The sequence below is a fragment of the Lithobates pipiens genome, unplaced genomic scaffold, assembly GCF_037356315.1.
Source record: "Lithobates pipiens isolate NorthernLeopardFrog02 unplaced genomic scaffold, aLitPip1_a1.2 Scaffold_27, whole genome shotgun sequence".
NCBI classification, from domain to species: Eukaryota; Metazoa; Chordata; class Amphibia; order Anura; family Ranidae; genus Lithobates; species Lithobates pipiens.
This window is the reverse complement of record NW_027507788.1, coordinates 15645503-15661935: the sequence shown is the minus strand read 5'-3', so window position 1 is coordinate 15661935 and position 16433 is coordinate 15645503. Positions and strand designations below refer to the sequence as shown.

Sequence of the window (16433 nt, the reverse complement as noted above, 5' to 3'; positions counted from 1 at the left end):
GACGACTTGCTCCTATATATAACTAAACCAAGACTGTCCCTGCCTTGTTTAATAAAAGAAATAAAAGATTATGGCACGCTTTCTAATTTTAAAATAAATCCTATTAAAACAGTCATACTAAATATAGGATTGGACAACGAGGAAGAGATGGCATTACAGCAAGAATACCCCTTTACATGGGAAAAAAAAAAGAAATAACATACTTAGGTATAAAAATTACAAAGACGGTCCAGGACTTATACCACGCAAATTTTATTCCAGTAGTAAATGACATCAAAACAGTGTTAGGGAAAATAAGAACGGGATCAATTTCTTGGACAGGCAGAATTAATCTTTTAAAAATGGTGGTTTTACCTAAAATCACCTACAAACTACAAATGCTCCCAATTAATATTCCAAACAGTTTTTTTTAAATAATAAAAACACTTTTCTTAAAATTTATATGGCAAAACAAAAAAACCAAGGATAAATTATAACATATTAATTAGAAAAAAAAAATGGTGGGATGGCTTTGCCAGATATTTATAGATATTACAGCACAATCACGTTGGCAAGAATGGTGGAAATGGGCAAATGTCCACACGGAAAAAAAGCGGGTAAAAATGGAAGAGTCACTAACAGGCACACAATTAAAAAAAATCATCTGGATCCCGCCAAAATTTAGATTTAGATAGGGTACAAATAAGGTACACGAAATCACGATAATAACACTAAAAATATGGGATGCACTATAATCGGAGAAATAAATGGGTATATAATTCTCCATTAATTCCACTAGAGGGCACAGATTTTTTTATTCCAGGAAATGGCACTCAATTAGGTAAACAAATGGAAAATATACAATTAAAAGATATAACTTCACGTGGTAGTTTGATGTCAAAACAAGAAATAATTGAGAAGTATAGATGGAAAAATTTAAAGGAATGGGAGTATGTACAGATTCAACATTTTGTAGGTACAATTCCAAAACCCATAAGAGACGAGAATTCTCTAACACCCATAGAAAAATTATGTAATTCTAAAGCAAAAGTAAAGCACTGTATGTCAAGAGTATATGAATGTTTATCGGAAATTGAGGCACAAGATGGCATTCCAGCAATAGAAAAATGGGAAGTGGACATGGGTATTAAATTAGAGGAGAGGCAGATGATGGCGTCAGTATGTAGGCAGGTGTCAGATACAACGTCTAGAGAGGTTAAAGCGGGAGTCCGCCGGGAGTCCGCTTTTTTTTTTTTTTTTTAAAGCCAGCAGCTACAAATACTGCAGCTGCTGACTTTTAAAATAGTGACACTTACCTGTCCAGCGCGCCCGCGATGTCGGCACCCGAAGCCGATCTCTCGATCGTCTCTCGGGTGCTGCCGCCGCCATCTTGGGTATGGGAATCAGGAAGTGGAGCCTTTCGGCTTCATTTCCCGTTTCCCTACTGCGCATGCGCGAGTCGCGCTGCGCAATAAGGTTGGACCCGCTGCCTCTGGGATCTGTGTGTTTCCCAGCAGGCAGCGGGGGACTTTCGGAAAGGGGCGTAATCTACACCCCTTTCCGCAGAGAGCTATCCCGGAAGTGGGTGCAGATACCTGTACTGTACAGGTACCTGCACCCCCCTCCCCCCTGAAAGGTGCCAATTGTGGCGCCGGAGGGGGGGAGGAATCCAATGAGCGGAAGGTCCACTTTAGGGTGGACCTCCGCTTTAACTACAAGTGCATGATGAGATGGCAGTTGACTCCCGTGAGACTGCACAAAATAGATCCATCTAGATCTAAGTACTGTTGGAGGGAGTGTAAATCTCCAGGAACAGCATTTCACATCTGGTGGGAATGTCCAGAAATAAAGCTATATTGGCAGGAGATCTTAGCCTATATAGAAATAATAACCGGAGAAAAAATCCCATGCTGCCCGCTGAAATGTCTGTTCTACGGAGTAGAGGAGACAAGCGGTAATTCACAAATAAAAAATAATAAAGGAAAAAATAAAAAATGTAATACGTTGGTAGTTCTTTTGCTTAACGCAGCAAAAGCTTTGATACCGGTAAAGTGGACACAAGTTAAAAAAAAACACTATTAAAGAGTGGGTGCAGAGAATTGAATATATCAACAATATGGAATATTTGGTTAAAATGGAAAATAATCAAATGAACAAATATTGGGCAGTATGGAAAAAATGGAGATCATTCAAAAGGACTGAAACCTACATCCAGGCATTAATAGAATAAATTGTGGAGGAAGGGCCAACAAAAAAAAAAAATGGGGGGGGAGGTTGGGTGGGGGGCTAGGGTATATTTTTGGGAAAGCGGCGGGGAGGGAAGACAGGAAATATAAGGAAAGTAAGTAGGTAAGACAAAAGGTCATTAACTATAGTATAAAGAACATTTTATTTTTATTTTTTTTTCAATATATTGTATTAGTGGTTTGTTTTGTATTTGTAACATATGTTTTCCTATTTTGTAACTCTCCCGCTTGTTTTTTACCTGAAAAACCTAATAAAATTAAAATTAAAAAAAAATAAAAATAGAGCGACAATTTTGAAGAAAACGCATTATTTTTTACTTTTTGTTATAATAAATATCCCCCAAAAATATATAAAAAAAACATTTTTTTCCCTCAGTTTAGGCCGATACGTATTCTTCTACATATTTTTGGTAAAAAAAAAACGCAATAAGCGATTATTGATTGGTTTGCGCAAAAGTTATAGCGTTTACGAAATAGGGATAGTTTTATGGCATTTTTATTAATAATTTTTTATTATTTTTTTTTTTTTACTAGTAATGGCGGCGATCAGCGATTTTTATTGTGACTGCGACATTATGGCGGACACATCGGACATTTTTGACACATTTTTGGGACCATTGTCAGTTATACAGCAATCACTGCTATATAAATGCAGTGATTCCTGTGTAAATGACACTGGCAGAGAAGGGGTTAACCAGTGGGTGGCAGTGTAGGGGTTAAGTGTTCCTAGGGGTGTGTTACTAACTGTGGGGGGGTTGGGCTTTCATTTAGTGAACACTGATCTCTGCTCCATGTGATTGGAGCAGAGATCAGTGTTCACTAAATGAAAGCCCAGGCAGAATGGGGAAATACTTACACGGCATTTCCTCCATTCAGCCGCCCTGTGAGACGATCGCGGGGATGCCCGAGGCGATCGAGTCCGCGGGACCCGCGACCGGTCTCACGGGGGTCCCTACCGGCATGCTCGCGATGGCAGGGCGGCAAATTTAAAGGGACGTACATGTACACCCATTTGCCTGCCCGTGCCATTCTGCCGACGTACATCGGCGTGCGCTGGTCGGGAACTGGTTAATAAATAGGTAATGGTAAGTGGGATGGGTTTTGGAGTATGATAATGGTGGCAGTCTTATGAAGGTGGACATCTTATCTACACTGCTCAAGTTCTTACTGATTTTTATTTTTTAGGCTGTTATAAATGATTTGTTATTGTGTGATAAATGTATAACACATACAAGAGAAGACAAGAATTACTTTTTTTTATTTGAAAACAAACATTAGAGCTATTATTATACAGCTGAGAAAATAATATTCTGAGATTTTTATTTAGCTCCTCCTGATTTTTAGATGTTTGTACAGAAGCAAGAAAGTTTACAGATGAGAGCGAACCAAAAGAAAAAAAAATGTTTCTTACTTGTGTTGGTTATCGTGTAAGAAGTCGCACATTTGTAATTTTCAGGGATTACAGTTAATGAGGAGCTACATGTTTGGTAAGACATGGATGCGCAGACGACACATGAAGGGCCTAAAATACAAAACAATCACATTAAAGATGAACTTCAAAACTGAAAACTGATAAGCTCAGCTCTCCGTCACTCTGCTCTCTCCTCCTCCTTTCCGCATGTCCTTTGCACTGCAGTCCATTTGATTGGCTCCTTATTTATTCACCCTCCCCCAGTATAAGGCTGACAACCAGTACAATTCAAGTGCTTACACTGCTTTCATTAAAAATAAAAACACACAATTAAAGTGTTACTAAACCCAGGACTCTGCATTCATTATATCTGGTCTCCCACAATACACAGAACACAAAAATGCAATTAATTTAGAAAATATAAACTGCTACATACCTTTTCTCATCAGCAGTATATAGCAGTCTTGTGACTTCTATCAGTGTCTGGTTAAAGCTTGTAGGAGGCGTGTTCATAGACTGTTCTACGAGGCTGCAGGACCCCTGACCCTCTGTCTGGACAGTGCTGGTTGGTCCTGTGCTGATCACATGCACTCTCCCAAGAAAAAAAAAAAAAACTCTAGCAATTCACACCAAACTGAGCATGTCCCCCAAGGCTCTGTTCCAGCGGCGGGGTTGCCACCCGTCCGGGATTCACCCTGTGTGCCGCTAAAGTGTTCGAGTTTGACTAGGGTTGCCACTAAGGTGACAACTCTAGCCCCACCCCCCAAATCCATAGCACCACCCCCCAAATCCATGTGCCCGTCCCCTAATTTACATGCAGGGCTCCGGACGCATGGATTCCAATGGGGTTTGTTTGTTTTTTTAGAAGCACATGATTAGATCTGGAGGCTCTAGTTGGCCGATATTCGCTATTGTCTTTCTGATTCTCCTCCCAGCCAATCCAGGCTCAGGTCCTGAGATTGGCTGAGAGGAGAAGTGATTCTATTGGCCGCTGAGGAGGAGGAGGAGGGAGGAGATGCAGGGGAAGCCACGCTGTCGTGAAGCCAAGGAAGGAGGAGAAGCACAGGCCCACTGCCGGAGGAAGCCCACGATCTAGATGGGGTAAGTACGGGACCCCAAAAATTATACCACCAGCCACCACTACTCTGCTCTATCAGCAGATGGATGGGGGACAGTGGAAGAAGGGGAGGATCAGAGAAGACAGGATCAAACAGCCTTTATACACAATGCAGAGGATTAACCCCTTAGGTTCCACAGTGAGTATAACAAGCATGCTATTCTGCATATACAGACAGATTGTACTGTTGTGGGTTTAGTAACACTTTAATGATGTAATACTATGTTTGGAGGTACCAAGGCATTTAGAAGAAAAAGTCATTTAGATTGTGGTAGTTGACATTTCCCCGCCAGCTTTTTTTCCTCTATTTTTTATTCAGCATGTGGATCTCTGGGATCCTCCAAGATACATATGAAACCTTAGGGCCGTGTTCACCTACACTATTACCAAAAGTATTGGGACACCTTCCTTTACACGCACTTCCTTTTAACTTTAATGGCCTCCCAGTCTTAGTCCGTAGGGTTCAATATTGAGTTGGCAATTTTTTTATTTTGAGAATCTTACAAACAAGAAACACATTCCAACTTAACTTTTTTATACAAAAATAAATAAATATTATATATACATTTATATATATATATATATATACATAACATCTTGTATACACGACTAAACATAATAATAAAGGCTTACTTCAACCTATAATATGGGAAACAAAAGGTTTTTCCCAACCAAGAGAAATATCTCTGTATTATACCATATACCATATATACACATACACATTATATATACATATATATACATACACACACACACATATACACACATACATACCCATTACTCAACTTGATTACCATTCAGACCAAGAAACATAGATTATCATGTGTATGTAGCCTTTCTTCAAAAAAAATATGTTTAACTTTGAAAATCTAAGGGAGTGTCCAGAGAGAAAACAGGGAAAGAACCCAACACCCAGAGATCAACAAACAGCAGCTACAGGCCTGATATTCCTCCACGCCTTTATCCAGACCCTTTGCCGCCATCTGTCTTTCTCGAGACCCCGAATTTTCCCTACCTCACCAAGAATCTCACACACCACCACCGGAACAGGAAGGACTTTCTGCCGAGGGGATACCTGACAGCGTGAATTCCAGGTATAATATCGGACTACTAAGCTGACTAAAAAAAAAGAGTGTCCAAATCAAATCCCTTGCGATTCTGCAATGCTCCATACACCCACTCAGCATAAGACATGCTAGGCAGGAAAGGAATATTCAGAGCCCTCCCCACCTTTTTATAGACTTCTATATTGAAAGGGCACTGAAGCAAGAAGTGGTCCATGGTTTCCACCTCACCGACACTCCGCTCTTGGACAACCACCATTGTCCAAAGAGCGGCACTTCACGTTCCCCCTCACATAGAGCCTACCGTGAAAAGCGAGCCAGGTCTGGTCCCTAAATTTCAAGGGAATCCGCTCAGAATTTATTAAACGTAAACCCTCCCTCATAATATGACCTGGGCAATCCCTTAAGGCCAGTGGCGCATGAAAGACAGTACCCACGATCTTTTCACCCAGGAGTCTCCTAGGAAGGGACCTGATATCCTCCGCTGTCACATGCCACCGTTTAAGAATGTTCAGGCACGGGGCAACATAAGAGGGGAGCTTACCATGCTTGATCCTTAGGCTTTTCACTGGGCCGCCACTCTCCCAACAGTCCAGAAAAGGTCTAAACCAGATCTGGAAAATACCTACCCATCCAGGCGGTCTCTCTGCTAGCATGTTACCAAAATTGTGCTTCAAAAACATCAGAGAGAAGAACACAACCGGGTTGACCATCCCTAGGCCACCCTTCCGCCTAGATAGGTAAGTCACATTCCGCTTCACAAGATTCAGCCTGTTCCCCCATAATAACTGGAAGAAACTATAAATCCTGGTATAGCAGGACTCTGGCAAGATGCAAACAAAGCTGACATACAGAAAGGTAGGAATCAGGTAGGTCTTAATCAAGTCCACCCTTTCCCTCAAGGAGAGCCGCCACCCCTTCCAGCATTTCTCCTTGACATCAGCATCATTCAGCCTGGCTTCCCAATTTGACTTACTGTAATCATCAGGGCCAAACTCGATGCCTAATACTTTGACTTTCTGCTGAGGCCTGGGGAAGGTGTCCGGAAGTGCAATGCTCTCACCTCCCTCGCTCATCCAAAAAACGTCACTCTTATCATGGTTGACCTTGGAGCCTGATGCCTCAGAATACTGCTCTATAACTGAGACAACCTCTTGCGCCTCCTCTGTCCCAGAGATAAAGACAGAAACTTCATCAGCATAGGCTACAACCCTCAAGGGCGGCTCACCAGTAATGCCCACCGGCACCCCGCACAACGGTCCGCTCTCTAGCCTTCTAATGAAGGGGTCGATTGTGAACATGTATAGCAAAGGGCTCAGTGGACACCCCTGGCGCACCCCTGATCCAACCCTGAAGGGCCGTCCAACCCAACCGTTAACAAGCATGAAGCTCTCTGCCTCTCTGTATAAAGTCTTAAGCCATCCAATAAACCCACCCTCCAGGCCATACTTGTCAAGGAGAAGCCAGAGGTACTCATGATTGACACGATCAAAAGCCTTTGCCTGATCCAATGCCAGCAAATACTTTCCCCAGCCTTCAGCTCTGCAACATTCCAGAGCCTCCCGGACAGCTAACACCGCTGAAAAAGTGCTTCTGCCCTGGACCGAACAGTGCTGCTGACGAGAAAGAAGTCTGTCTGCTACTGACGACAAGCGCCAGAAAATTATCTTTGCCAGAATCTTTCTATCGACATTGAGAAGGCTAATGGGGCGCCATTTCTCAATCATCGAGGGATCCTTGCCTTTTGACAACAGAATCACAGCAGATTGTCTCATGGAGGGAGGGAGTGAACCCTCCTGCAGACAGCCATTAAATACCTCCACAAGATAAGGTACCAAGCTGGATTTGAAAGTCTTATAAAATGCAGCCGTCAATCCGTCTGGCCCCGGGGTTTTCTTAATAGCCAGACCATCTATAGCTTTGACTACCTCTTCTGCTGTGATTTCCCCTGTCAAACTTGCCAGCGGAATGTTATTTCCCAGACCTGGTGTAGAATCCAGAAAACTCAACATCCTTGCCCGATCGAGGTACTTCTCTCCCAGAAGATCTACATAAAAAGACCTTGAGACTAGTGATGGCCGAACGGTTCGCCCGGCGGTCGTTTCGCGGCGAATTTCCGACATTCGCGGTCCGCACGTTCGAACGCCTTTTTCCGTCGTTCGCCGCGGCGGACTTACGTGTTTAATGTATACAAGAACTTTAACCTTTGGTGACACGTTTATCATGTGATACAGGACAGCCAATTGAGACATGACAGCACATGGACACTTGTACATTCCCCCTAACCTATAAATACACCCGATCCGGTGGCCATTTTACATTCTTTCTTCTGTTACGATAGGGACAGGTTCCTGTGTGGAGTAGGGAGAGATAAACCACTAGCTATTTGGTACACAAAAGTTCTTTTCAGGACTGGTATAGGTGTTAGGTGTTGATAGGTTTGCTGTGCTGCTGATTCTTGCAGCAGCCTGAGTGTCTTTTGTTAGTTTAGAGAAAGGGAAAGGACGGTGTATGCTACAGGGACAGCCAGATTAGTCTTTCATCATCATCATCATCATCATCATCATTAGCTGTTACTATCAAGGTCCACAAAAGAGCTGTTCCAGTAACCACTAATCGTTCTCTTTTTTTGCCAATTTGTATAGGGACAGGAAGGAAGCAGTGTTGTCAGGCAGTGAGGGTAATTTTAAAGACTTGCTGTTATTATTAGTTCCACAAAGGTTCTTTTCAGGACTGGTATCAGTGGTACAGTAATAGGCTTGTACATGTATAATATTCTTTCTTCCAAATATAGAAAGGATATTATACTTGACTGCTGCCCTTCTGCTGCAGTCTGCTAAACATTCACAACTCACTTGTTCCACAAAAGTTCTTATAAGGACTGGTAACTTGGTATAGGGTGCTACGGTACATAGGCTTGAGTGCGGTACAGTCTGCTGTTCTGTAAGGACCGCTATCGGTCCACAATAGATAGGGTTGACGTGCACCACTGCTGACCGCTGCCCTATACTGCAGCAGTCCTTCAGCGGTATAGGGACTGACGTACAGTCTGCTAAACACTAATACACAACCTGCTTGGTCCACAAAAGTTCTTATAAGGACTGGTAACTTGGTATAGGGTGCTACGGTACATAGGCTTGAGTGCGGTACAGTCTGCTGTTCTGTAAGGACCGCTATAGGTCCACAATAGATAGGGTTGACGTGCACCACTGCTGACCGCTCACCTATACTGCAGCAGTCCTTCAGCGGTATAGGGACTGACGTACAGTCTGCTAATCACTAACACACAACCTGCTTGTTCCACAAAAGTTCTTATAAGGACTGGTAACTTGGTATAGGGTGCTACGGTACATAGGCTTGAGTGCGGTACAGTCTGCTGTTCTGTAAGGACCGCTATCGGTCCACAATAGATAGGGTTGACGTGCACCACTGCTGACCGCTGCCCTATACTGCAGCAGTCCTTCAGCGGTATAGGGACTGACGTACAGTCTGCTAAACACTAATACACAACCTGCTTGGTCCACAAAAGTTCTTATAAGGACTGGTAACTTGGTATAGGGTGCTACGGTACATAGGCTTGAGTGCGGTACAGTCTGCTGTTCTGTAAGGACCGCTATCGGTCCACAATAGATAGGGTTGACGTGCACCACTGCTGACCGCTGCCCTATACTGCAGCAGTCCTTCAGCGGTATAGGGACTGACGTACAGTCTGCTAATCACTAACACACAACCTGCTTGTTCCACAAAAGTTCTTATAAGGACTGGTAACTTGGTATAGGGTGCTACGGTACATAGGCTTGAGTGCGGTACAGTCTGCTGTTCTGTAAGGACCGCTATCGGTCCACAATAGATAGGGTTGACGTGCACCACTGCTGACCGCTCACCTATACTGCAGCAGTCCTTCAGCGGTATAGGGACTGACGTACAGTCTGCTAATCACTAACACACAACCTGCTTGTTCCACAAAAGTTCTTATAAGGACTGGTAACTTGGTATAGGGTGCTACGGTACATAGGCTTGAGTGCGGTACAGTCTGCTGTTCTGTAAGGACCGCTATCGGTCCACAATAGATAGGGTTGACGTGCACCACTGCTGACCGCTGCCCTATACTGCAGCAGTCCTTCAGCGGTATAGGGACTGACGTACAGTCTGCTAATCACTAACACACAACCTGCTTGTTCCACAAAAGTTCTTATAAGGACTGGTAACTTGGTATAGGGTGCTACGGTACATAGGCTTGAGTGCGGTACAGTCTGCTGTTCTGTAAGGACCGCTATCGGTCCACAATAGATAGGGTTGACGTGCACCACTGCTGACCGCTGCCCTATACTGCAGCAGTCCTTCAGCGGTATAGGGACTGACGTACAGTCTGCTAATCACTAACACACAACCTGCTTGTTCCACAAAAGTTCTTATAAGGACTGGTAACTTGGTATAGGGTGCTACGGTACATAGGCTTGAGTGCGGTACAGTCTGCTGTTCTGTAAGGACCGCTATCGGTCCACAATAGATAGGGTTGACGTGCACCACTGCTGACCGCTGCCCTATACTGCAGCAGTCCTTCAGCGGTATAGGGACTGACGTACAGTCTGCTAATCACTAACACACAACCTGCTTGTTCCACAAAAGTTCTTATAAGGACTGGTAACTTGGTATAGGGTGCTACGGTACATAGGCTTGAGTGCGGTACAGTCTGCTGTTCTGTAAGGACCGCTATCGGTCCACAATAGATAGGGTTGACGTGCACCACTGCTGACCGCTGCCCTATACTGCAGCAGTCCTTCAGCGGTATAGGGACTGACGTACAGTCTGCTAATCACTAACACACAACCTGCTTGTTCCACAAAAGTTCTTATAAGGACTGGTAACTTGGTATAGGGTGCTACGGTACATAGGCTTGAGTGCGGTACAGTCTGCTGTTCTGTAAGGACCGCTATCGGTCCACAATAGATAGGGTTGACGTGCACCACTGCTGACCGCTGCCCTATACTGCAGCAGTCCTTCAGCGGTATAGGGACTGACGTACAGTCTGCTAATCACTAACACACAACCTGCTTGTTCCACAAAAGTTCTTATAAGGACTGGTAACTTGGTATAGGGTGCTACGGTACATAGGCTTGAGTGCGGTACAGTCTGCTGTTCTGTAAGGACCGCTATCGGTCCACAATAGATAGGGTTGACGTGCACCACTGCTGACCGCTGCCCTATACTGCAGCAGTCCTTCAGCGGTATAGGGACTGACGTACAGTCTGCTAATCACTAACACACAACCTGCTTGTTCCACAAAAGTTCTTATAAGGACTGGTAACTTGGTATAGGGTGCTACGGTACATAGGCTTGAGTGCGGTACAGTCTGCTGTTCTGTAAGGACCGCTATCGGTCCACAATAGATAGGGTTGACGTGCACCACTGCTGACCGCTGCCCTATACTGCAGCAGTCCTTCAGCGGTATAGGGACTGACGTACAGTCTGCTAATCACTAACACACAACCTGCTTGTTCCACAAAAGTTCTTATAAGGACTGGTAACTTGGTATAGGGTGCTACGGTACATAGGCTTGAGTGCGGTACAGTCTGCTGTTCTGTAAGGACCGCTATCGGTCCACAATAGATAGGGTTGACGTGCACCACTGCTGACCGCTGCCCTATACTGCAGCAGTCCTTCAGCGGTATAGGGACTGACGTACAGTCTGCTAAACACTAATACACAACCTGCTTGGTCCACAAAAGTTCTTATAAGGACTGGTAACTTGGTATAGGGTGCTACGGTACATAGGCTTGAGTGCGGTACAGTCTGCTGTTCTGTAAGGACCGCTATAGGTCCACAATAGATAGGGTTGACGTGCACCACTGCTGACCGCTCACCTATACTGCAGCAGTCCTTCAGCGGTATAGGGACTAAGAGTTTTGTCACAGGGTCATTTAAAAAATGACATGCAGAGGAAGAGGCAGGCCCTTCCGCAGGGGTGGTAGGGGTAGGGCAGGAGCAACAGGCTTGAGCCAAAGTGGGAAGTTGCAGAAGGTGCGTTCAATTACTTTAAAGGATGCACCAGACTTGGTTGAGTGGCTCGCTCAGCCTTACTCTTCTGCACCCTCCTCATCCTCTCGATCTGCACCCTCTTCTTCACTCTCTGCTATGTGCACCCCCAAAGACACTACCACCAACAACACGACCACCACCACCACCACCACATACCTTCCGCTTGAGTCACTGGAATTATTTTCCGATCCATATCAAGAGGACATTTCTGATGCGCAGCCACTCTTGGTATTGGATCAGGAAGAGGAGGTAGCAACAAGCGCTACTCAGCAGTCTGACGCCAGTACCCAGATCAGCCCAAGGAGGAGGTTGGTCCCCGGTGTTGCTGCCTACTCCGAGATCTCTACTTATAGCGGTGGGGAAGGTGACGTTGATGATGACGTGTCTAGTGATGTCACGTGGGTGCCCACAAGAGAGGAAGAGGAGGGGAGTTCAGAGGGAGATATGGACCAGCAGATAGGGAGGAGAAGCAGCAATGACTTACATTGCACAGCAGGGACAAAGCAGACTGCAAATGTATCAGGAGCGAGTCATCGACCATGTACGGTCACATCTGGCGCTCCCAGGACACCGGCACATGGCTCCGCAGTGTGGGCTTTTTTTAACGTGTCCGCTGCTGACAATAGCGTTGCCATCTGCAATCTTTGCAGTCAACGCGTTAGTCGCGGTAAGCCCAATACTCACCTAGGGACGACCGCCTTAAGAAGGCACATGAGCAGCCATCACCGAGCCCAGTGGGAGCAACGGAACACACAAAGCCACACTGCAGGCTCTCACCGTCCAGCCTCGTCTTCTACTTCTCCTTCTCCTCTCTCCTCACAATTGTCCTCCACTCCACCTTCCATCACGCCAAGCTCACATTTTTCTGCAAAAAGGCAGGCTTCCGTGGGCCTAATGTTTGAGCGTAAAAAAATGATGATGCCGGATAACCCTCTTGCCCAACGGTTGGCGGCTGGCTTGTCAGAACTCATAGCCCGCCAACTACTGCCATATAAACTGGTGGACTCGGAGGCCTTTCGCAAATTTGTGGCCATTGGAACACCACAATGGAAGGTCCCAGGAAGGAAGTATTTCTCAGAGAAGGGCATCCCAGAGCTATATGGCCATGTTCAGCGGCAAGTGAATGTATCTCTGGCACACAGTGTCGGTGCCAAGATACATCTGACCACAGACACGTGGTCTAGCAAACACGGGCAGGGAAGGTATATCAGTTTTACTGCCCACTGGGTGAACCTTCTGACGGCCGTCAAGCATGTAACCCGTGGCACCCGTGTAGATTTGGTTTTACCGCCACGGATTGCATGCAGGCCTGACTCTTCTTCTCCTCCTCCTACTCCATCCTCCTCCCTCTCCTCCTCAGCTGCCTCCTCCTTTTCCGCTGCTAGCGTCTCTTCCACTGCACCGCCCAAGCTCCCCAGAACCTATTCCACATGCCAGGTGAGACGTTGCCATGCCGTGCTGCGTCTGTTGTGCCTGGAAGCAAAGAGCCACACTGGCCCGGCACTCCTTTCAGCTTTGCGTTCACAGGCAGATGAGTGGCTAACACCGCTCAATTTGACAGTTGGTAAAGTGGTGTGTGACAACGGTGCCAATCTGCTTAGCGCATTGAAACAGGGCAAAATCACGCACGTGCCGTGCATGGCACACGTCTTAAACTTGGTCGTGCAGCGATTCCTTGTCAAATACCCTGGGGTCCAGGACATCTTGCGGCAGGCAAGGAAAATCTCGGCCCATTTCAGAAGATCTTACACGGCCATGGCTCGCCTTGCTGACATTCAGCGGCGACACCATCTGCCGGTCAGACGTCTTATTTGCGATTGCCCGACGCGATGGAACTCAACCTTCTATATGCTTGATAGGCTGCTCCAGCAGAAACGTGCAGTTAACGTCTACCTGTATGAACTCTGCGAAAGAAACGGTTCTGGGGAGCTGGGTTTTTTTTCACCGCGCCAGTGGCTGCTCATGCGCGACACATGCAGACTTCTGCGGCCATTTGAGGAGATCACCAAACTGGTCAGTCGCAGCCATGGCGCCATCAGTGACATGGTACCTTATGCCTTCTTTCTGGAGCGTGCATTGCGTCGTGTCATTGATCAGGCTGTGGAGGAGCAGGAGCGGGAAGATGAGGAAGTCGCAATGCTGGATGAATTCCCAGGGGGGGCTACTCTATCTGAGACAAGTCAACAACAGGAGTCTGATGAGGAGTCAGAGGAGGATGGTGCCGGGGCGGATGAGCAGGAGCAAGAAGAGCATGCTTTAAACCTTTCTGGGATCCCTGTTGTGCGTGGATGGGGAGAGGAGAATGAAGAGGACGACATTATCCTGGATGATGAGCAGGAGCCAGGCCACCACACCGCTTCCACTTTAGTGCAAATGGGGGCCTTCATGCTCCAGTGTTTTAATAGGGACCCCCGTATAAAAAGCATGAGGGTCAAGGACCAGTACTGGGTGGCAACGTACTTAGACCCCCGGTACAAACACAAAATGGCGGAAATGTTACCGCCGTCGCAGAGGGCTGTCAGAATGCAGCACTTCCAGGCCTTGCTTCGAGAAATGCTGCATTCTGCTTTTGCGTGCGCTGGCAGAGGAGCAATTCCCACTCCCAGAGAAGGATTTGCGGGTACCAATCCAACAGCGCCTGCAAGAAGAGGCCGGTTTGAAGATGTGTTGGTGACTTCGGATATGAGGTCATTCTTTCAGCCGACCCATCGACAGGTGTCATCCGGATCCAGCATCAGGGAACGCCTAGACCGTCAGGTGTCCGACTACATTGGGTTAACGGCCGATGTGGACGCTCTGAGGAGTGATGAACCCCTAGACTACTGGGTGGGCAGGCTTGACCTCTGGCCAGAGCTTGCCCAATTTGCAATCGAACTGTTGGCTTGCCCCTCATCCAGTGTCCTGTCCGAAAGGACGTTCAGCGCAGCAGGGGGGATTGTGACCGATAAGCGTACTCGCCTAGCTCACCACAGTGTTAACTACCTCACATTTCTAAAAATGAATGAGGCATGGATCTCGGAGGAATTCAACACATGTGACCAGTAGACCATGTATATGTCTATAAACTATTTTTTTAATCAAGCACACAGACCTTCTTAATTCATTTGGCTCACTTCCTTGACCCAAAAAAGCACACCGTACTATATGCCCCTACCCTCCTCTTTGAAGAGGTTGAGCGGTGTCATATTTCTACTGGGGCTGCTTATGATATCCCTGTGCTGTGCTGACTTCCTCCTGGGGGTTCTTATTATGAAGGGATCACACTATCCCTGTGCTGTGCTGACTTCCTCCTGGGGGTTCTTATTATGAGGGGATCACACCATCCCTGTGCTGTGCTGACTTCCTCCTGGGGCTGCTTACGGTGCTGCTGTCAGTGCTGTATGTCACGGTGCTGCTGTCAGCGCTGTATGTCACGGTGCTGCTGTCAGCGCTGTATGTCACGGTGCTGCTGTCAGCGCTGTATGTCACGGTGCTGCTGTCAGCGCTGTATGTCACGGTGCTGCTGTCAGCGCTGTATGTCACGGTGCTGCTGTCAGCGCTGTATGTCACGGTGCTGCTGTCAGCGCTGTATGTCACGGTGCTGCTGTCAGCGCTGTATGTCACGGTGCTGCTGTCAGCGCTGTATGTCACGGTGCTGCTGTCAGCGCTGTATGTCACGGTGCTGCTGTCAGCGCTGTATGTCACGGTGCTGCTGTCAGCGCTGTATGTCACGGTGCTGCTGTCAGCGCTGTATGTCACGGTGCTGCTGTCAGCGCTGTATGTCACGGTGCTGCTGTCAGTGCTCTGTATTACGGTGCTGCTGTCAGATGCCTCTATCACGGTGCATGTGTCATTCCGGTATGTCACGCTGCTGGTGATCATCTCCTGCACCCTCTTCTTTGCCTACCCTGGTCCCTGACCTTCCCTCTCCTCCATTGCCTTCATTAGCTCCATAGTCCTGAATTGTTAGAACAATTTCCCAAATAAAATAAAAATGCTTGTAGTTATCGATCCCAAATTCACCTCATACATGTATTATGTCATTGTCCAGATGGTGGGACTACGTTTTACCCCCTAATAATTACCACGTGGCCGCAAATTCGACATGAAGGTTTGCAAAGTTCGCCTCCCATTGAAGTCAATGGGGCCCGCGGCGAACGTTCTGTTTCGCGAACGTTTGGGTCCGTTCGCATTTCGCGTTCGCGAAACGTCCCGTCGGAAGTTCGTCCATCACTACTTGAGACCTCCAGGATCCCTGACCTGGATTTTGTCAAAGAGCCCGTACTGTCCCTTAGCCCAACAACCGTCTTAACTGCTGCGCTTTGTTTGCAGTTCTGATAAGGGTCGGGCGAGTGATATTTCCCATAGTCCCTTTCCAGAACCAAAGAAGCGTGCCGGTCATACTGATACTTCCTAAGGAGAAGTTTCACCTCAGAGATTGCCCCTGAATCTCCACCACTCGAGACAAGGCGATCAAGTTTTCTCCGCAGCTGCTGGTAGGCAATGTACTTACCAAGCTGTTTCCTTTTTCCTATGGCCTTGAAAAACCCACTAATCCGGCTTTTGGCAAGCTCCCACTACTCCGACTTACTGCTGCA

General features: G+C 46.7%; 1 protein-coding gene across 1 annotated transcript in view; it reads right to left on the bottom strand.

Moving 5' to 3' along the window:
* LOC143933102 (uncharacterized) overlaps positions 1–16433 on the bottom strand; it is a 117321-nt gene that overhangs the window by 50317 nt on the left and 50571 nt on the right. Inside the window, exon 6 of the mRNA XM_077456042.1 lies at positions 3637–3747. Coding sequence (XP_077312168.1) covers positions 3637–3747 — 111 coding nt within the window. The remainder of the gene's footprint in view (positions 1–3636; positions 3748–16433) is intronic.